At 47.0% G+C, this 23,440-nt stretch overlaps 2 protein-coding genes across 2 annotated transcripts in view; one reads left to right on the forward strand and one right to left on the reverse strand.

Annotated features, from left to right (window-relative positions):
- Positions 1-1,864: 1,864 nt before the first annotated feature.
- Positions 1,865-23,440, forward strand: part of T265_07915 (hypothetical protein) — a gene marked incomplete at both ends in the record, with an annotated part of 33,743 nt that continues 12,167 nt past the window's right edge. The window contains 3 exons of the mRNA XM_009173575.1: positions 1,865-3,416; positions 7,167-7,337; positions 21,805-22,498. Coding sequence (XP_009171839.1) covers positions 1,966-3,416; positions 7,167-7,337; positions 21,805-22,498 — 2,316 coding nt within the window. The remainder of the gene's footprint in view (positions 3,417-7,166; positions 7,338-21,804; positions 22,499-23,440) is intronic.
- On the reverse strand, positions 12,626-12,826 carry T265_07916 (hypothetical protein; the record flags this gene model as incomplete). The annotated part of the gene is made up of 1 exon (XM_009173576.1): positions 12,626-12,826. One exon carries the CDS (start codon positions 12,824-12,826, stop codon positions 12,626-12,628), a length of 201 nt encoding a protein of 66 aa, XP_009171840.1.

Below are 23,440 nucleotides of genomic sequence, written 5' to 3' on the forward strand. Positions count from 1 at the left end.
AGATTCAGGGATAAACCATTCTGACGCCATAGGTGTCTCAAGTTAGCAAACGCGGTCCGAGCCTTGCAGATTCGTGCATTCACCTCATCTTTCACACTACAGTCAGAACTAATACGACTTCCAAGATACGTAAAATGCTCCACAACTTCCAGTACCTCTCCCTGGATTGTAAGTGGCGTGTTCAGTGGCTGCACAACAAACTGAAAACTGGAGGTGCATTTAGTTCCCGAAATTCGCACCCTGTGTCCAGTGGATTAAAAGAAAACCTCTGTTTCTAAGACCTTGCTGGGCGTTGATACTGGAATCGACTACCATAGTGTTCGGGGGCCAGCCGTCCCTAATAACCGAACAGCACATCATTTGGACGGATGTGTGACGTGCAGGACACGGGCCAATCGAGGGCATGTCCTGATTGGTCAGAATATCAGCCAATCCGAGTCAAGCATCCTTGACTGGACGCTTCTCGTCCCCTCGCAAAGATTCTGACACGACCTTGTGGAACACTCTGTGATTACCCTATAAATACAGTTGTACTGATTTTCCTTTGTCTCCATAAAGGGCTGTGTAGAGCTACCGTGCCTTTGATATACCATAGTGGGTGGAGCAGGAAGCCAAGGGACCGATACAGAGTTGCACTACCGTTCAGCAAGTTACAACACATAGTGCGTCTCACTATTTACTCCCCGCGCGACTAGTAATCCATTAGCAGCTCCCCTTGGTGCTGTGGGTGCAGGAAGTGTACGAGTCGACTGGATTCCAGCAAACAGCTGAAATTGCGCAGTCAGACTAGCTGGGTTAATCGGTGTGGGTAGTAAACAACCAGAAAAGGGTATCTTATTCAGTCTGGCCAAAAATGTCGACTCTTGAACTGAAATGGCCAACGACGATATTTCCTGAAACACTTTCAGAATCTCCCGGTTAACAAACTTGATTTGTATGACGGACCTGGCTTGGAGTCCAGTGAACTTTTTTTGACCTTTGATCCACAGTTTCCTTTATGTTTTTTAACTCCTTGTTGACCTTAGTCGGTCCCCTTCCTCATCTCGGGCCACCTAATTCAAATACTGTGTCAGTCCAGAACAACGCACCGTTGTACACGGCTCGTCGTCGCAAAACTGAACTGGACTGGACTGAGTGGCAGTTCTTTAGGGTTTCTGCGGAAGGAACTGGTAATAACAACACCAGACCAACATCCAAGCGCCCACTGTGACCATAGTGGAGCCTTTGAAGGTCCTGCATTAAGTATAAGCAAAGAGGACAATACTGTACCGAAATGCACCCAGTATGTTTTTTTATCGTATTGAATGCTCCTGACTACATAATCCCCACGCGCACTTCACCAATTAGGTCAGCATACCCTACTCAGGCGCCCAGTCCTAACATGAATGATTGTTTCTTCTTAGATCCAGCTCCAGAGCTACCGAAAAATTGAGACTCTCACCGTATGGTTGCTACTACTATTCTGGGCTCATTGGTTGACAATATCGTAATAGGTATTCTCAGGCGGCATTTATCAATGGCTTCGCACTAGAATCCCGTCTCTGCCTTACTCTTCTATTCATTTTAAGGTTTTATTTGGATAAATCCTCATGGACACGTACTGTTGTTTTCAATCTTGTGTTGTTCTTGTTGTTGCTATGATGATACTGTCGTAGAACCGTTAGCTAAGGTTAGGTGCAGCCGAATGGAACCATACTCGATTTCCGTGTGGCTACCTGCAACGAACAGATCGGCTAATGGTGGTGGCTTCATCCAGTCCCTTTAATTACCTTCAGTGGGCCTTACTCCCGAGCTTCGACATATGAGTCACCATTCCAGCAGTATCTTTTGTTCTAATTTTCCTCTTTCCATTGCCTTGTTTTCAGATTCACAAGATGGTGTCTTAATTGACAAACTTGCCAGGCTGCCGTGGAATTGTTGTGGTATGCCACTCTGACCCTCTTTTCCGTGTTGTAACTAGAAGTAATGAGCTATCCACCGGAAGCGTCGCGATCTTGTCATGAAGCGGATGGTCGCAGTGACCGAAGCGGTGGTAGTGGTGGAGCTGCGGGCAGCACGAGCAGTGGTGGTGTTTACGGTCCACTTTGTGGGACCAGTGGGAAATGGCCATTTTCGACGTCATCCATTGATCCACCAGTGGCTAATGACCGCCTCCTTTCCAACTGGAAGAAGTGGTCTCTCGGTTTAGATTATCTTCTCCAAGACAGCGAAGGTGTAGCGCTGTTCAAATCTTATCTACAATACGAAGGCTGTTCAAATTTACTTGACTTCTGGTTCGCATGTCAAGGATTTCGAAGCAAGGTGGATCCATCTGACCATCGGAAAATATCACAATTGATAAAAGCTATTTACCGGACTTACATCCGTGGCTCTAGTTCGGGAAATGTTGGCTTCACCACAGCTCCGATTACAACGATGTTAACAGAACCTCAAGTTCTTATTCAGCCGCGTACAGAGCCAATCAGATTACGGACCGAGACCCGTCGGATGATTGCCGAACGTATTTCCAGAAAACATGCCCTTGACCAGACGGTTTTCGATCCCGCCCAAGCTGAGGTCGAGCAGTTTCTCCGCACAACTGCCTATCCAGCCTTTCTTAAATCTGATGTTTACGTCGACTTCCTTCAGTCAACATTAGAGGGCTCCAATCGACGCTTCCAACTCAGTCAACCTGGCACGTCCTGGTCCAGTTGCCTGGTCGATAGTGCTTCAGGCCATTCTGTACACGGTCTGCCGGAAGGTCCCACAAATTTTCCTTTGAGTGGTAAGATTCTGCCAACTTTAGAGGAGGATCGTGAGCTGAATTCCGAAGAACTTTCAGGGCATGTAGGTTTATCGCATCTTCGACCAGCATCGTCCTCATGTCCTCCGAACCCAGCCGGTGATTCTATGCATCTGTCATCCGCACAATCCCCACCTTGGCATTGTCCACATTGTTCACAGTACCATTCCCAGGGACATCAAACTCCGTGCACCGCAAGCGATCCCGTCCAACGGACCAACTATCCTCCTCCACATTTATTTCCTCCAGGTTTTCGACCCCCATTTTCTGTACCCATGACGACCAATGCGGTTGTATGTTCTGCTCCATTAACCGTGGAAAATTTGCAAATGACGCGGTTCTATCGCGCAGAACTCTCATTGCAGCAGCATACATTCTCAAACCATCCAACACGGTCACAACAACAGCAGCAGCAGCAACACCCGGCGCCACAGCCAGCAAGCATGCCTGCCTCGTTTGGTCCATTGCGACCGGCATTGTCACCACCACCAGCCTTGATACAGCCACAGGATTCTGGGGATGCAAATCGTCCGAGAAATGCCTATTATTACTACCGCGGTTGCGACCAAAAGCCAGGGGCCTTTCCACGGGCTCACTTGAACTACATGTACACTCACTGGGCCGATGCGGTTTGGTGAGTCCCGTTTTGTTTGCAATATGTTCCCGGTTGCCTTTCTCACACCTCTCTGCGCCGCTAACAACTAACGTATTGCTCCTCGATTGGCCACATTATTTTTCCAACTCAAAAAAGAACTTCTCCTTGAGCAATGTGCTTTAGTTTTTGAGCTTGTAGTAGCTTCTATCCCCCGGAGCTATATTCTGTGGAGGGTACAACAGCCCCCTAATGGTCATCATCATCATCCACAGCATGACATCAGTGTTCAACACCGATGCTTCACTGCCGTACAACCATGATTTATTTGAAAGCCTTATTGTAAAGAAAAGAGTAAAGGTGGATGGGGAAGGGACTTAGTGCTAGCTTACCACAATCACTCCGAGGTGCATACACCTCCAGACATTCACTCAGACGATCTGGGTAGAAACTGACAACAAGAACGCCACTGACATTGGTTGGCAGCCATATCTTGTAGTGTCTCCAATCAGGTACAGTGAGGATCACGTGGTCCCTATCCTGGAAGGCGAGTAGCACCGACCACACCCAAGCGTTTCGTGATCTCATTCATGCTCCTCTGCCAAGTCATGGGTTGGCCACCTCTCTGTTTACGCCACTCTGAGTTGGGCATGGAAAACAGCACTCTCTTCGGCTTACGGATTCGCCGACACCAACCCACACGAGCTATGATTCTGAGACAACGATAATCGAACACCTGAAGACGCCTCAGTTCCGCTGCTCGAATATGCCAAGTCTCACAGCCATACAACAAAACAGCCCGTACTGTAGCTTGATACACACGTCCCTTGATATTCAGGGATAAACCATTCTGACGCCATAGGTGTCTCAAGTTAGCAAACGCGGTCCGAGCCTTGCAGATTCGTGCATTCACCTCATCTTTCACACTACAGTCAGAACTAATACGACTTCCAAGATACGTAAAACGCTCCACAACTACCATTTGGGGGTTGGAACATGTGGTGACTTGTTCCGTAGAATTGGTAATGCATTTGCATTTCCCGCCAAACCCCGCTGCCTTGCGGTTAGGCTTTTGAGCCAAAGGCTTTGTGTGAGGACTCTAATCGTCCTCCTGTCTAGGTGTGGGCGCCCTGGCATTATCCCAGCCCTCGTACAACCATGACGTTCACGACTAACAATACTCCCCAATGGTTCGAACCCCTCTAGTTCAGCGTAATCGGCCGCATAGGCTTTGCTGAAGTGGTTACTGTAGAACGCAAGAAAAACCACCAGTGTTGCAGTGTTGTACTTGTTCGTTTCACCTCGATTATCGGTTTCGTGAGGTGGCTCAGATTAGTGTACACTTGATATCGCGGTTTCCTGACGAGTTTTTTTTGTCGGCGATTGGGATAGAACGACTATCATCCTCTGGCACATTCAGTTTCAGAACAGTAATACTTGAAACGGAGTCCGTTGGTCGTTTTGTTCATTTTAGCCGATACTCCCCCCTTCTGGCGAAGCTACCAGTTTTCAGTTACGGGTATGGTCATCACTTCATATGGTCATCACATGGGCATCGTCCAACACATACGCTGAGGTTGGTACCTGGGTTAAAGATGTTAGCATATTGAAACCAACCTGCATAGACTCGAACAGCCGAAAACGATAGTCGCGGATGCATGGGAGCTGTGTGCGATATTGTACTTGAGGAAAAAAGCCATACCGACATAAGGTATGATTTTATCCTCCCGTAGTTGAAGACGGCTTAGGGGACGTGAAGTCGCATATAACTGGTCGTTGGTCTTTTCGTCGAGCTCGAATCGGACGGGCGAACGACCAAGCAGCAGACCCGAGCTACATGTGTTTCGCAACATCGCTGGCACATAAAACACGCTACTGCCACCCGGTAGATCGATATTCATTCATCAAGGGCCAGAATGAGTAGTGAACGGGACCTACGAGAGCGGTCATTTCAAAGAGTTTGTAAGTGTGGAGTTTTCTGCTATGTAAAGACTGAGAAAGGTTCGTTAGACTCCACTGGGACAGTGCATAGTATCTTCTGTTATATTCACCTCTTCTCAAGAGGAGGCTTTACTAGGGCAGCCGAATTGTGTGTGAGGAAGCTTACTGTTGAAGGACAATGGGGGTATGCGTGTCCTACAACATAGGCGACAGACACACCTATGAATTCGGTAATTACATTTCCAACGTCCATCGAACGATGCTTCTTTCGTTTTGGCCTGACTGTTGGGATGGGAGTACTCTGTAAATCTACATCCTGTTCGTTGGCCTGGACCATGTAGTTCTACGGTCCCCTAAATCAGTGACTTGTTTGTGTAAGCGTTAACATTATCCAGACTGTGAAGATTGAGGTAGCTCTGGAGGTTAAGGCGCGGACTTACTGATCAGAGACTACATTGGTGCAATCCAAACTCAGCATCGCGACTGATCCTGTCCAGATTCGGGAAACCTGGCAGTATCTTATCCTTCTTGCTTCCATCGGGTGGTATGGCTGCTAGGCAACGAAAGAGTGCTACAGCTGAGCGACTGTGAAGCAGGTTGCTTTGAGGTCGACTCTAATGCAGAAAATTCGCAAGGTTGAGCATTACTTTGAGTCTTGACCTAGCGGCCGTTAATGACTTTTCAGTCTACCGACCGAGTTCGCTTTACTCGGAGCGACTGCTCCTGAATGTTCGGAACAGTGGCTTGTAGTGTTGCTGTCCGTGTTTTGTTTGTTTTGGCAGCTCGAACATATTCACTTCACTTTTCTGACAGTCAGTTAGCTTGGGTCATAAAAGTTGACGCTTTCAGCTCCGGGTGAACTGCGATTTTCTCTAAGGTTTATTGACTTTTTTGTCGTGTGATACCATCCGAGCAGATTCACATGAATCTTTGGATGATACCCGTACTTGCTTCCGGAGAGAAAACAGTTATATCCATGGTGCTATCTAGATAGAATTTACATTTTACCTCATGAATGTGGTGAGACCAGCATCAATAGGAATTCAGTCGCGTGTAACTCTGACTAGCTCTCTAATCGTATTATCTTTTCCGAAACCTTGACCTCTTGTCCTGTACGCTGAAACCGTCGGTCACTTTTTTCACGTGATCATACACTTCAGCGTATAGGTTTATTTGTTATTCTGTTTGCCAAACCTCACTGAAATTGTTGTTTCTCCAACTTTTCTGATTTTCTGCTAGAACGTGGTTTTTGCGTGCATACAGTGAACAGTTCAGTGGTTGCTCAGGTGTACGAATTCGTTGAGAGCGTAGCGCTTAAGGCCAGATAAACGAGACCGGATCTACGGTCCGATACCCACAACCATCGATTATGATGTGTCATTTTCGAGTGTTGTTCAGTAGCCTGGCGACGGCGATACCCTTGTGTGTTTGCCGAGGCAGTTAAATCCACACACGGTGGATCAGCAAATCACCGAAATGGTTTCTGCGGTGGGTTGGTAGGCGCCTGTTCGAAACAGCCATTGGCCAGATGGGAGAAAAAGAAGCCGCCCGTTTTTCCTAATTAATGACCTCTAGTGACTCATTTATGCTCCGCTACACACACACTCACTAGGAAGTTTCTAGTTCCTTTCCTAAAAGGATTGGTACTGATGAAATTTGTTCATGTAGAAAATCCCGTTCTTATTTTCGTCGGCTGACACTGAGTTTCACTCACTTTAACATGCCAGTTGTAACTCATAGGAAGGTAATAGCTATACAATGTAAAGGTCATCCCTTCTACGACAGGCTATCAAACTGTTCCATTTATCGCGTCATTTTTCCTATTTTTATGCGATCTCTTCTCGTTCCCAGTCCTCTGCCCACACAGGCATCGGATCCACGATCAGGCAACCGTCTACCATCGCAACCACCCAATCCCTACCACATTTCCTACGCTCCGGTTTCTGCTCGAGACTCCGAACGCCACAGTTTGTCCAGTGAGGCTCGGACGGATGATACGCATTCGCACACAGACAGCAGTCAGTGAGTCTTTCTTCGTTCATGCACCGGCTCATATTTCCACTGGCTTCCACGTTTACCGCCGTCAGGTTTATATTTGACCACACAACAAGAGACTAACTGATGAACAGCTCGTAGCCGAAAGCCATAGAGGCATAGTTTTAAGTGATCCAAGCGTGGACAGAACACCACGTTCTGTCCAATGAATGCTTTTTCAGCTCGCGGTAGCTCAGTAGCTAAGGCGCGAACCTATTCACCAGAAGGTCCGTGGTCCGACCCCCACCTCTGCATCTTCATTGCTTCTGTCTAGTTTTGAGCGACCTGACAGTATCCCAGCCCTCGTGTTTCTTCGGGTGGCGTGGCAGTTAGGCATCGAAACGGTGTTGCAGTGAGCGAATAATATTACTATTACTATTATTAATGACGAATGCCAAATGTTCATCGATCGAAGCCGTGCAATTCATTCCGGTAAAGCAAAAACCAGCACACACGGAAACTGTTTTTTGAGAACTGAAAGCGTTCCCTGTAATGTACGGTTATCACCCTCCTCAGAAGACTACGCTCGATCTAACACGTTTTGGTTTGCGATTATCATAGGGAAGAGTAGTCATCATCTGGATTCCACTTAACCTTATGAACCTCCCCTCCCCCCAACTAATTTGTCGCAACATTCACATGTCCACGAAGATCAAGAAAAATCTACCACTGGCACCCGAGGTGAATCATCAAGTGCAGCACCATGAGGTGGAAGATTAAGGAACAAAAAGCAATCGGAACTAATTTGAAACTTTGAACTCATCAATTCAACCACACTAGCCGACAGGAGCCGTTAATTGGCACTCAACACTGATCTAGTGTCGTAATCTGAAGAGGATTTACTGATTGGTTCCCCGTCTGTCTTATAACCTGGCCAATTGGGTAACCTGTTCACTTAGCCTGATGAAGCTTTTGTGTCAAAAGCGAAACGTTGCCCAAGTAAAAACTACCGATTGTTCACCAAGCCCTTCTGAAACGAAGACTACATTTAATTAGCCCGTCTGAGCGCGGCTCAATAAACAAGCCCTTTTCCCCCGAGAGACCACGTCAATTGGTCTTTGCGGCTAATCCTTCCAGAGTGAACAACTATATCAGATATCACTGAAGTGAGTTACTGTTTTGACAATTCTAAATAGTTACCGCTCACTTGTTAAAAGCTTTTTGCCTACAATGGTAATCCAGTTGCGTACCTGTCAATCACCGGTTAAGGGTATCAGTAGCCAAAACAAAATCCGGTTTCCGGTCAAAACGGCTGCCACTTTGGGTTGTGATGTCGAGCCCGATTTGTCACCGGTCACGTCAACCTTACAAGCCAGCTCCGCTTGAATTGTTTCCACTTCAGCCAGTGACAGTTGCTCCCTCGCAGTGTTGCTGTTATTGTTGTCGATAATCTTTGCAGGCTCGTCCGGTTATCGTCAAATCAGATCGAAACATTCACCTGTGCGCATTTCCTTCTCTAGATGCCGTGCCGACTAGATAGTGTATGGTGGTGCTGCTGGACAGGGTCCAGTCACAAAGCTCTAAGTCGGTCATGGTCACTGGACTATGCAGAGGTTCCTTGAGCACATAGTCTGCTGTGCCCGTGAGGGATTCATGGCTCTCAGCCGAGCGTTAATTCTCCATTTAGCGTTTTCTCCCGCAGGTCACCCATGGTGAGCAAGGGATGCTAGATAAGTCGCTACAGAGATGTCATAATATGTCAAGAATCCTTTTGCATTCTCGTCAATAGCTCCTGTTTTGTTTCGTTGCACTCTACCATCACGAAGAAACTGGACATTACCGTGGTGTGACGGTTTGCGCACCTCAGCTATACTGGAGGTGTCTCCACGACACTCACAGAGTCTTTCATACCAGGTTGGTCAATGGTTAGAGGTCTGACGAACACAGTCTCCTGGCCCTCCAGGTTGGGGGTTGGAACATGTGGCGGCTTGTTCCGTTGAACTGGTAATGCATTTGCATTTCCCGCCAAACCCCGCTGCCTTGCGGTTAGGCATTTGAGCCAAAAGCTTTGGTTGAGGACTCTAATCGTCCTCCTGTCTGGGCGTGGGCGCTCCGATAGTATCCCAGCCCACATACAACCATGGTGCCTACGTCTAATACGGCAGCGAAGTATCGGTGTTGAACACTGATATCATGTTGTCAATGATGATGATGACGTTGTACTCTAACTGGACCCAGTAAGAAACGGATCGACAGGCAATCGGACTATATTCAATAACCTCCCAAAAACAGTCACAATATGTAACTAGACAGTTTGGTTGCAAATAACAGGGTGCCTGCTGTAACGATGCGTTGGTGGTGGTACACTGAAGCTACGCCTTACAACGACACATTGGTGATCTCTTTTCGACTGTTGGTTGCAGCCAGATTGCCTGGCTCAGGGAACAGACCAACACACATGTTTGCTGCTGGAATCATCAACATCCTTATGATTGCAACGTTCATGTATTCCCTGGTGTTTGAAGAGTAAAGATTGGTTGAAAAAGCTTTTGCCAGTTTTTCGACCGTCGTTGCACCGTAGTCGTTCAAACTGCATGGAAAGGTTCCGATTGTTGGCGCTACACTGAACTGTTTCATTACCTGACGATCAACAAACAAGAATCGATAGTACGCTATTTGAAATGGCAACGAGAATTTACGGATAAAATGAAAGAAGGAACAACGTTTTGGTAAGCTAGAAAAGGACTATCTATACATACGTCCGCATTACAATACATTGCGCGATATTTTATCACAGTGGAAAGGGCAAAAGTGCTGAGTTGAGCAATTCAAAATGCATGCGTCACTGCATATGTTTCGCACCGTATTCTCTCTTGATCTTCTGGACCCCACCTATTGGAGGTAAGCGTGCGAAAAGCGTGTCCGGACCACTCAAACTTGTTTTGAGACACAGTGTTTCGTAGAGGTTTGCTGAACGTTCCGATTCAAACACGTCGGCAAACGTCATCTCCTCTCACCGGCGATGCGCGACATTCCTGATGCACCTGTCATCGAAGGCGGACATATTTATTGACTGCTCTGTCAGTGAACTACTGGACACGCTGTTGTTGATGGTGGGGCCCATCGGCTACCCGTCAACTCATGTCAGTGTCGGATGAAAGGCGTCGCCTGAATGACAGTTATATTCCGACCCGTGTCAGTAACGATGGTTACGGGTCCTGCCATGCTTTGTTAGTTTGATTTGTCCGGTGTTTCAATTTTAAAAGCTACTAGTTTGACTTGGGTTTCCTAGCGGACAAAAACATTGGTACAATGCTCTTTAGCGATTACGACGCCGGAAGGGCCAAGCGAATTCGGCCGTATTAACGAGATGTCTAACTCCATTTTTGGAGTTAGACAATTAAACAATAAGTTGTACACATCAACCACTAATTAGACAGCCGAAACTACTGACTCGGTGTTCAAAATCGCTCAGCTATAGCACCCTTTTGAGTGCCACGAGGGCTGCGATACTGCCAGGTTGCCCAAGCTTAGGCAGGGGAAGTCGAGAGACAGGTCGGGTTCGAACCACGGACCTTCCTGACAGTAAATTCGCGCTCTAACCACTGAACCATCTCGCCCTGGCTCGGCGTTTCGGCATACGTTTTAGCATTAACGTCACTGGTTCGAATCCCGTCTCGAATGCTGTCTTTTCGTTCATATTCACTATGAACGAAACTGGATAGGTTTTATCTCGGATAATTTACCACCTTCTCTACCTCATTAGCTGTACTCTTCTGGACAGCCCTTACTGCCATTCGGAGATGCACCACCATCCAAGCCTAGGGGTTGTCTTTTCTGTCAGGCTTCTAGTTTACATTCATGCTACCCCATATCTGTGTTGTCCATATCTTAATATGTTGTGTGCCGTACTGTTCCGCGCGTTTTTTTCATTTCAATACTGAATCCAGTTTTACTTTATCGGGTTCACACTGCGTACTGGGCATTGAGGTGTGTGTGTTTCGTGTGACGGGTATGTCCGGAAACGGCTGTCAGTCCACTACAATTCTCCCTTTGTCACGCAGTCCTTCAAGCGCGCCGCTTCACTATACGAGCATTGCGACTCGTCTTGGAGAATACATCCACACAGTGGGTCAATTTGTGGAACTTTCCCAATGAATTAGCACGATTGCTTGTCGACTCCGCTGGGCAACGCAACTGTACAGCCCACTTGACTTCACAAGGATCTGGTTTCTGATCATCAGGACATTGGTAGCCATCCCTAAGTCTTCAGCGCATTTCACTTGAGAACTTCTGGGTCTAGAAGCAAGTCGAATGTTCACAACTGCGGTCGTCTGTCCTCAATAGTTAAGCGTTAGCTACACCAGCTCCGTTCACTAACTCAGACACCGAATAGCCGTCGATCCGAAATGGAATTACACCATTCTCGACTGCGTGGTCATGATTTCATAAGTTTCATCTCCGGTTTTCTTGCTCTCTTACAGCATTCTTCAAATTAGGCTTCATCACATCTGGCTTTACTTTATTTTGACGATTTCTCGAAATATCGTGGAAGACATGGTTGATTGCACGTATATTCGAGATTGTTTTTTCGCAGCCATCCAACTCCGTTCAGTGTACGCAAACGGTCTTGTGTGAACCGTCAATTCCATGACCAAATGGTTCACTGGACCAAGAGCAAGGCCTGTTAACCTTGCTGCGAAGTTCACCCAAATGCAATTCTGAAAAGTGCGCATTGGTAACAAAGGTCACGAGAACTGGAGCTGACCGAGCTCAGCTGACCTAGTGGATAACATCGTGGACTTCCATCTTGATCGCCGTAGCTTGCTGTCTGTAAGTTTTCTAAAATAGGTTCCAGGTCTTCGTCCAGGTGGGCTTTACACTTTTCGTTCAATCAACCGTGTATGTTTGTCCTAGCGCCTTCACTCAGCACGATTCAAACTCATTTAGTTGGTTTTGGCGTACACCATTGTGTGGATTTCGGGGCAGAAATATATTTGATTTCCCAAAAATCTCACTGTTTAACGCCAAGTTGGCCGTAGTAAATGCTTTCATCTTTTCTATAGGGAAAGCATTGGGCTTTTTTCTCGCTTCCCTGTTTGTTTCTGTCGTATCTCGATCTAATTTCTGGACAAAAGTTGCTAAACTCGATTCTACGCGTCCGTTCCCAAATGTCATCCTAGATAAATCCGTTTCTCCCAGATTGATCGTCGTTATTCAGGACTGCCTTCTACCGCATATCAGACTGTTCCGTCCTACTTCGTTTCCAACGTTGAAGGCACAGACCGTTCGAGGCTAGGATGGAGCCTACCGCTTAGGCCTCTCTTCTGCCAAGTCTAATATTCGGCATTCTTCCTAGGTGAGGACTGTGTAGACAGGCACCAGGCGGCATTATATCCTCTTTTCATGGACTCACGGGCTTCGCCATCATAATCGTTTGTATAGCCTGGTTCGTAACTAGGATTGGTACCAGGTATCGTGTGTCGTTCGATCATCATGAGCCTGTGCTCTTTCCTTTTCTCTTTGTCGGTGATCATTAATCATTATGCCGAACTTTGATCCACTGCTACCTCGACAATCACTCTAACATGGTCGATTTTAAGGGTCCTCATAAACAGGCATAAATGGGCTCGTGGTCTGGTCACAACAACAAAACAACAATACGAGGGAAGCGCGCATTCGTCGATGCAGTCGTTGTTGTCTGACGTGTGTTCCTGTGTGTGTGTGTGTGTGTGTGTGTGTGTGTGTGTGTGTGTACCTCCACATACCCCAAAGCCTCATAGATGTGTGCAGTGTATTTCGCTACCTCCATTCGCTACTTTCTACCCGAGTTGGACTGGTTTGCCGCCATACATCAACCAGCGACTGACTAGCCAACTAATCATCGCGTCATCAGACCAGATATTGGCAATGGTGCATTCGTATGTGCACGCGCGCGCACACACACGATGAGCTCGCTACATCAATTCGTAAAGGGCCAGCGAGTCAAGCCCACTCTGACCTTCATCCGGATCATGGCCTTTTAGGTATCCGTCGGTCAGTCGTCTGGCCTACTGAGCTGGTTGTAAGATTTCGCAGTGATACAAATTGGCCTCAGTTTATGCGGCATATTCATCAGAGAAGTCGTCTGCCTCGGAGCACCCAGCTAGGCGTTCCCTTATCGTGGAAGACCTCTCTTGCTTTGGTACCATTTCATTCTAATCGGAGCTCATCATTTCGATGTGATAGAATTGACGTGATGCATTCCTTAACTCCCCCCCCCTGGACGCAGCAACCCGCACTTGTATAATCTGATGAATGCTCTTGGTTCAGTGAACCATTTGGTTATGGAATTGACGGTTCACACAAGACCGTTTGCGTACACTGGACGGAGTTGGATGGCTGCGAAAAAACAATCTCGAATATACGTGCAGCCAACCATGTCTTCCACGATATTTCGAGTACAGACATTGTATTCTGAAGACCAACAACACCTCGCCAAAAAGTATCGTTTGTTTTGACAGATCGTACTGTTCACAACACGGCGAGAATTTCGTTTTCGTCAGGTTCGTAGCCACGTACTGAAGAGAATCAATTTTTACAGTTTCCCCAGAAGGCCTTCATTTGCGAAACCATCATCCGATGCGTAATATACACTAAGATATTTCACACCCAACCCGGGAAACCTTGCAATAACGGTAATGCCTTTGCTTAATTACCGGTCTGAAGCTTCCCAGCTAATGTTTTCGAAAGAACCACCAAAGGTTTACAGGAAATATTAAACGCCAAAACCATGTCAAAAGCACAGTCCATCGTATCTAAAGTGTGTGGGAAGACAACATTGTAGAAATTCTAACGCTTTCTGGACGCGTCACTGGCCGTCGGCATCCAGCCAATACTAAGTCATGATTGGCTGTCGTGTTCAGGCTCTCGAACTCGGCTTGTTACCACGCCGGCAATCGTTTCAACTTTTTGAACAATTCGCTTGGTGCCTGAGCCGACACGCGGCCAATCGCGTGCGGTTAGGCCTCTTGGCGCCTAACTGCGAGCGGTAAAGCGGTTTTGGTGCGGGATTCCGCCGGAAAATTGTTGAATATCAGGATCTGTTAGATTCCACGGTTTTGTTTGTAATATGTTTCTAAAGCAGACTGTGTCCACCGCACCCCCAAATGATTAAAGCATACGTACTGGTGATTTGAAAGGGCTTTTTAAGTTTTCGGACTAAGCAATACGATAAGAGATTGTACGCTCGTACTTTCCTTCTAAAATTGTCGAGGCGTTTCATTAGGTCAGTCTCAGTTTGAAGTGTCTACTTGAACCCTTGAACCTATACTAATACCTTCAGATTGGTTTAAATCTGCACAACAGACGATGGCTCCTAGCCACTTCGATGTACGGGTTAGGATAATCACATCATTTATCGTGTCAGTATCAAGTGATTCACGAACAACGCTTTGGTATCTCAAAGCTGACCACTTGAATGGTGTGCTATCCAAGCCGGGCTGAGCAGAACTGCTACGCGTAAGATACACATGATCCCGTCGCTTTCTGACGCTCTGAGAGCTCAGTTTCATCCGAATCACCCAAAGTATCTTCAGTTAGCTAGCTTTAGCTGACTAGTGCGAGCACAGACGGTAACACAGATGGGGCGAGTGACTAGCCAGCGCCGTCTGTAATTGCAGACGCGTAAGCGAAAGAATCAGCGTGCAAATTGGACTTGTTTTGTTTCCAAGGTTGAAAACCCTGCGACAACGTTCGGGTGTAGCAGTAAAAAGCGAATCAGCCTACAAGACTACTAGATTTGATTTGTCCTCGTTCATTCCACCTCGAGACAATATACGGATATAGGTCAATGGTCGCAACGTAGCCTGGGAGTTTCCGCGATCCGGATAGCTCCTGTAGTTGTGTGCCGTACTTGTACTTTGTCATCGGTGCATACTGTAAGCCACGTAATCATCAGTGGAGTTGGATGCGTAAGCCATTCACAAATGGGTCCAACAATTCTCACATATTGGCTTAATTAACCATACTAGTGAAAGGAAGAAGATCTTCGCTGCGGACTTATTTATTAGAAAGTGCATTCGCTGCGGAGTTATTTATTAGTAAATGCCAACTGAATAGTTACAGACTATTGGACGGAGGAGTAAAACCCTCATATGCATCTTGTTTACAAAACTGCTTACTCATATTCTCTTGAACTTTCCTGTATATTCATTGACTGATACTCAATTGCAAGCAAATTCCGTAATAGATCTCAGTTTTCAAGAGACGCAAAGCGGATTTACGAGAAAACATACTACTCGCATGCCCTCCCATCAGTAGTATCACCGTTACACTAGTATCAGGTATATCGTACTTGGTCATGTGCGTTTAAAGGATGGTGGATTCTTAAAGTTTCAAAAATGACATGAATACGGTTAGCGATGAGCCAATGCAGGTGGCTGCGTAACTGAAAGTGTAACGCTTAGGGAACTTGGGATGATTCAGTGGTTAAGGAGCCAACTTGCTGACCGGAACGTCCGTGGTTCTCACTCAACCTCGGCGCCTCGACTGCTCCCGTCTGGCCTGAGCATCTTGGCAGTATCTCGGACCTCCTACTTCCTGGTGGCATGGCAGCTAGGTACCGTAAAGAAACTCGGGAACTGCACCTGTCTTTTGGCTCTAAGAGGGGGGATGGGTCGTGGGCTATCGAAAAGCTCCCAGCGACTCTCTGATCAGTATATTTCGTCAACAGGATAGGGTTAGTTTCACTTCGTACGATTTCCCTGATTCTGATGCACGGGCACTGTTCGCTATTTTTGCAATCGTTCAGCTGTAGCACCCTTTCGGTGCTTAGCTGCCATGCCACACGAAGGATGCACGAGGTCTGGGATACTGCCAGGTTGCCCAAGCCTAGACAGTGGAAGTCGAGAGGCAGAGGTCGGGTTCGAACCACGGACCTTCCGGTCAGTAAATTCGCGCTCTAACCACTTGGTTCCATGTCGGTATGATTGAATATGAAATGATAGACTTTGTAGGAAGTATCGCACCCATAATACATGTGCGTGACATGTGGTAGACAATTTTGGATTGGCTCTGTTCATTTACCTAGGACACTAAGAAGACAAAAGTCTCATTAAAAACGCCCCGCTGATCAAAATTAAGACACCTGATGGGTTCCCTAAATTATGCCCAAACAGTTCTATTCATCCCGACATCAACCTTTTGGCCGACCCATCCCAAAGCGACTCGGTTTGCGTATCTCTGTGACTCACTCAACTACACTCCGAGAAAATTCTCATGCCTGATTGATCATTTTATAGAGGCCCGGTGAAAACAGTCTCCTGTTCTCCCAGGTTGTTGTTAGAACGTGCACGGCAGTTTGTTTCTTGAAGACCGGCACTGCTGTGATAATATACCGATGTCTTGCGATGAGGCATTTGGATCACATGACTGAGAGTTGTAATCGTCTGTGTTTCTAGACTTAGGCGCCGCAATAGTATCCCAGTCCTGTCACAAACTGTGATCCAAAAGCACTCTCTCGGCCGTCGCAGGATGACGTCACCCGGGCCGCACACACACTTTTACATATTCCCTCTCTTCTAGTCGACTTTCGCTACAGCCCCAACACCAGGAGGGGTAGCTTTGTTCGCCACTGTCGTGTCTTGTTGATGGCTATACAACTTGTCTGTGCATGGCTTCATGCTCCATCCACCATGGTATATCAAAAGGCACGGCAGCTTGAAATAGCCCTTAATGGCGAGAAAGAGAGATTATTACAAACGTATCTGTAAGGTCATCACAGAATGTTTCACAAATCACGCTGGAATCTTCGTGAGTGGACGAGAAGTGCCCATCCTGACACGTTTCAATGAGTTCCCACTTTCGGTCCAGTTTTGAAAGGGAGAATGAATCCCAGTTGTTTTTGGCACATTCATGAGAGATGCACATGTCATCCATGTGAGTTTTCGTCTACTTTTAATGAGCCACACAATGACTCGGTACACTCTAACTGTGTTTGTTATCCGATCGATGTGGATTAAAATTTGTTGTCACGTCCACTTGTATAAAGTCCGAGATTTTTTGAGTTGGTTACTGACTGATAACTAATTCCGGTTCCATATTTTTTTTCGTACGAATGTCTCAGGGCGAAAATTTCATTCCATGAAGTGCCGTTTTCTCTCAATGCGGGCCCCTAAAATCCCCAACAGAAAATCGGAGTGAATGCGTGAAGGCGGAGTTTTGAAGGGATAGATGGGCATCCATGCACAAATCTGGTTCATTCAGAAATGCCACTCGAGCGATGGCGCGTTTTTTTACGTTCAAGAGGTGGTTTGACTTTTCAGAAACTGTTGTGTGGTTGGTGGGAGGCCTATTCTTAAAAGGGTTATGCAACCTGAAATGACTGAGTAATTGTAGTGGACCAGGATCAGTCAATATACTTGACCGGGTGCTCTCGCATTGGCAGTTTGAAAACTCATATTAGCTTGCCAAACTGGCTCGATCAAATGTGCTGAATATGAGGTGCTAAATTTTGCGATCGAATTCCATTTAGAGTTAAACGGAAGGAAATGAGACAAGTATTGACTGATAAAGGTCAGGAACGCGTAACATGACGGATTTAGGTGTACGCTGAGAACTTTCCTACCTTCGTTCCTCGTAGAAGGCTAGTTAAATAGCAAGGCGGAACGCTATCATAGCCGGAAACCGTTCAAAGATAAGTAAATTGATGAGTTATTCTTTATCTTGAGGACACCGGCTTGTGTTCCGGCCGCTGGGTCGGAATTCGACGTCTTCCTGTCTAGGGACGCCGCACCATCAGAAAAATTGTCTGCAGGTGGTATCACTGTTGAGGTTTCGTGGGAATTTTTCAATCATCGCCTCCCCAGCAGCTCTCGGCTTTTGAATAAGGATGCATCTGTCTAGCTTCCGCATATCCACTTGAAACCTGCAAGGCAGCATGGACCATTCAGAGAACGCTTCGTCAGCGTCGCCAACATGGCCATCGGATTCTGGAACTAGTCTACTCCACCCAATCCGTCAGCTCTGTTATCTTCAAATCAGGGTTTATCCGGCCCTCCCAGCTAGGCGTCCAATAGACACTCTTTTTTTTGCCATTTCACTTCGATGAGATCATCTGCAGCTCGGAAAGGCAGTAAATAGAACTTCCTAGGCAGAGGCTACATAGTAACAGATCACTTGTGAGCATTTCTGTGGTCAACGTTACTCGTGTCTCAAAAAGCCCGCCCATATGTTGAAGCGTTAAGAGGCAGCCGTTCATCAGTTGTTTGGATACTGGTACTATACTTGACTTTGCCAGATAAAGTGTTGGCATGCGCGGTCCGTACGACTATCAGTTAGAAATCAGATGACTGAAGCCGAATTCAAACACCTATACTAAATGCTTCCCATCGTCTCCATCAGTCAGACTTTCGTGGTACCTTGTTTATGTCCTATAATCCAGTCACTTCAAGGTGTTCAATAACCAGTTCCAAAGGACCCCCGTGAACTTGACTGCAATAGCCGTTTGCCCCTCATGTCAACTATAAAGGGCGTCTTCTGTGGATGTTTGCAGCACGTGGTCAACATAAACTCGACAGTAACCAGTTACTGAAACGCTCATGTTAGTAGTCGAGATGACATGTAATTGGTTACTTTTGGAGCTGACAGACGCTGCTAAACTCGCTTCCCCCTTGTCGGCTCATCGTTAGCCATCCCCTTTTTCGTTACACCTGAAAGCATGTGCTGACACGGTTTCCAAACGAGGATCACACGAAATCCCAGGCAGACTGTATTCTGACACACAATCGCCCCGTCAATTGAAGAACGTATTCTGGAAGCGTAGGGTGTACAGACCACTGACTTGTGCATGCCAGAGCTAAACTTCAGCTCATTGCTCGAAAGACGGCAGGCACTTTCAGACACCATAACAACCAGTTTCGATGCTAAAAACTCTGATAATTTGAAAAACATTGTTGGTTCTGGTAGATGACCATAGAGTAGCTTTAAAACTCTGTACACGAAGCTCGTCTCACCAAGTCTTGTTATTTTCGCAAAATGATTGTATCTAATCTTGGTCGACCATATTGTCGGGCGTGCAACCCGCCTGGACAAGGTCTGTTGCCTCGTTCGCGTGGTGGCAGGAACTTTCTGACCTTAACGGTGTGTATGTCTATGAGATCCTCAACAACTCTTGTGAGAAAATGAACTGGTGGGCAGATTACTTCAAACAACTTCCAAAGAGATGCCAGCTTAGACCCGGGACCTTGAGAGCCCCAACACCATTGGGCGTCAGCTTTGAAGGGCCTAGCAGCGATCCGTAGATGGCTTCAATCTCTACACAACTACATAATAGAAAAGTCCCTGGATAAGACTAAGTCCCAAATGGCGTGTGTGTGCTTCTGGAACCACTCAACGGACTGTTTTGTACAGCTTGGAAAACCGAAAATATCCTTCACTATTACCACCCCAAAAAGCGATCATCATCATCGACAGCATGACATCAGTGTTCAACACCGATGCTTCACTGCCGTAAAAGGCGATAGAATAGTCTTTGATAACTATCTTATTGAATTTGCTGCCGAACTACCTGAACTTCCAGTTGTAATATTTCCTCGAAAGCGGGTACACGCACGAGGCCAGACCACAGAAGATTCTGTCCCGGAATAGACTGTGGACCAAATATCCCCTAGGCGACAAAGATCAGCACATCGTTTCAAATTCCTGCAGCCCACTACAGCATTTTTCATCGACTTTGGAGCTACGCCTGATCTGCTAATCGTGAATCACTGTGAGTATCCCCACGAAGCAGCTCGTCACTGGTTGTAATCTAATGAAGACACCACCGAGTTCGATATATTGTCTGGCGTACGGCACCGTCACCCATTGTCACTGGTGCTATTCAAATTCGTTATGGATTGTTCAAGTGAACAGTCGTTGGAAGGACGTTATCCCGTTTGGTGACGAACTGGAGTGATTCAGCGTGTGTGTTTAATAATCTGACTCAATACGGAACACTTCTGGGATCGGAGACCAGTGTTTCTCCAACTGCATAGACCAGCCTGCCATTATAAAGGGTGGACTAATCGAGCCGACTTCCGGCTTCGAATGACTCTCCTACCACTCACGTGCTTTTTAGATGGTATGAGTCTACCCTTAATCTACTGGTTCAAGCCCTCCAGATGTCTGTGGCGCCTGCGAAAACTTTCCAGGTAGCGAACTTCCACACGCGCGGATGGGTGAAGACGTCCAGCCTTCCGATGTCCTGTGCTTATGCGGGTCATGCTTCACAGGCCTATGTTGGAACCGTTGCTGTTGCCATTACTATTGTTTTTTCGCTCCTAACAGTTGTCTCATTTTCTACTGCCTGATTTGTTCATGAGTCCCACCCACCATTTGGCCTTCCACCTAATTCTAGCTCTGGGCCACATCCACAGAAAGGTCGTTTGTCTGATAGCCACTAGCAGCCTCCTTACCGACACTCCAAAATCCTTTTTATCGTTGAGCGTGCGTTCTGTGTTTGTGTCTTTGTTCTCCTGGCTATCCTCACCAAATTATTGTATCCCGGAGATCATCATTCTTCAACCGGGCCACAACCATTAAAGTAAATTCCAACTCTACTGCGTTCCCTCTTTACCGTAACTTTCAGTTCCTCGAGATTCAGCTTAAGAATTTCCTATGCTAGTGACTGTGACTGCCGTTTGGTCTCCGTAAGCCATTTTATTGCGTAACAGGAAAACGATATTTCTCCAATATCGCCTCAGTTGACCACGAATTTGCGAAGCATTGGCGTTAGTAAACAAGACATTGTGTCGAACTCGATAATGTATATGGGTGTTCCCCAGAGTTTGGGGGTATAGGTAGGTAGCATAGGTTCAGCATTTCTGAAGACGGTTGCTACCATCCGTACGGACTACCTCGGGATATGGGATATTGAACGAGTCCACCGGCTCGGGGACGCCCCCCGGGGGCGAGGTGACCCAAGTGGGTGGAGCGCGAATTTACTGACCGGAAGGTCCGTGGTTCGAACCCGACCTCTGCCACTCGACTTCCCCTGTCTAGGCCTGAGCGACCTGGCAGTATCCCAGCCCTCGTGCTTCCTTCGGGTGGTATGGCGGCTGGGCACCTGAAGGGTGTTACATCTGAACGATTCTTAAAAAAATATTGGTTGAACTTTTAATCTTTCAAAAATGAGAGGTTTTATGACTACACCGCGTCATATCCGAGGCAGTCTGGTCATCCTTGTTCCGGTAAGTTGTAGGTGCCCAGTTCTATTCATACTAATCACACACCGGCACAATCCAAACTAAAACTGATGGGTCTACCTACGCACAAACTTTCTTTCTAGTTCCTCTCTCCTGTCCTATCGACCGCTTCTTTATTGCCTGTTCCTTTTGAAAATTTCCAAAAGCGCGCACTCATGTCATCTGGGGGATTGGAGCAGCCATTTGCATTGTGTAGACGATCGGGTTCGAGTGTTTACTATTAGTTGACACGCGCCCATCAGAAACAACATCATGTTTTCCTAAACCTCGTCCCGCATATTCTTGTCTCACAGTGATGGTGGTGGTACTCGACTTTGGCATTCTTTCGGCCATCGTCATCCTGCCAGTCATTCTTACCACCAGTCAGATCGTCACACCCAACCGCATCACCCACCACCACCACAACAACAACAACACCATAACCAGTCGACAACAGCACCGCAGCCATCTGCTCTGGCTCCCCCATCGCTTCGCGGTCAGTCTGCAGACTATCCACATTTGGCCGAATGTTCCGAGTGTGTGTGCACACATCACCGTGCCACCGTTACTTCCCTATCTAGTCCAGTCCCTTTTGTCACCTCACCGAGACCAGCGTTTCCTACTCGTGAGGATTTGGGCCACTCACAACGACTGACCGGATTGGACACCGCCACTGGAACGAGTATGACTCAGTCTCAGGTTGGACAACGAATGCAGCCTGTCCAATCCACGGATCATCAGCCTGGCCGTTCTCACGCGAAGCACCAACGCCGTGCCGTGCGTCGTGGTGTGACTGGCTGGCGCAGCGGTGATCGTAGCAAGTCAGCGGCTGCCCCAGCTGTTGGCGACGCGCTTCCGGAACCGGTGACTTCCAAGACCACAGTGTCTCGCTCTCATAATCTTGCGGAACGAGACCCTCAGGCTTTCTTCCGACTGTTGTCAGAGAAATTGCAACACGTATTGGATAATCAGCTAGCAACAGAACGTTTGGATCGAATTATGACGGACGTAAGTTTGAATGATATTTTTCCCGCATGCAACTGTGGGTTTCCACAAGTTTCTCCGCATCACACTCTAATCCGCATAATCTACAAACTTTGAAGATCTGTGTGGTCTTGGGTACCATCACAATTTTAGACCTAGCCGGTTCCCACGTCAGCGTGGATATCGGTCTCGGAATTCCTGACCACCGACAGTCAACCGCGTTGCTTTTCTCCTCCATCCTTAAGTTTCCCACAGTAACGACTGTTTCAGTACCTTTCAGGGTGTTCAACGAGTTCTAATGTATTGCCATCATACCGATCTGTTCTACTACTTGGTACTCCTTTTTCATTGTTTTTTTTCCTGTTTGGCCTTTAGTACATATTTAACAAGCACATTGTGAATCGGCGTTACGGAAGTTCTATTCCTTGTGTCTTACCAGAGAATGACCCCGCCGTCACCGCCCTTGATTGATTTTCCTCCGACATACGACATCACCTTGAAATAATACAGCAGTATCTCGGTTCACCTATTTGTTTGAACCTCTTCTCCCCCTTGAGCAGAACAACCGCCAAAAGTTATTTGTTCTCCAACGACATCGGTAGCTGACCATATAGTTGTTTTGGTCATGTACCCAAGGTATTATTCCTTTTTCTTACTGATTATTCGCCATAGATCGAATCAACTGTGTTGAAAATTCCAGCGGGGTCGATAGACCAATATACCGAATATTGTTGTCCTGGGCATTTGAGTGCCCACATCGCTTCTATAAACACTTCACAGAGTGATCGAGTCCTAATGTTGTCAGTTGCCGCGCAGACTGTCGCTGCACGTCTACGGGCAACAGTTTAGTTTTCCCTTGATCTAATTCACACTGTGTTGTAACTTGCTGGACGATCGGGCAAACTCTTTATCGGTCCCTTGGCTTCCTGCTCCACCCACTATGGTATATCAAAAGGACGGTAGCTC

This window comes from Opisthorchis viverrini (genome assembly GCF_000715545.1).
Source record: "Opisthorchis viverrini unplaced genomic scaffold opera_v5_198, whole genome shotgun sequence".
Lineage (NCBI taxonomy): Eukaryota > Metazoa > Platyhelminthes > Trematoda > Opisthorchiida > Opisthorchiidae > Opisthorchis > Opisthorchis viverrini.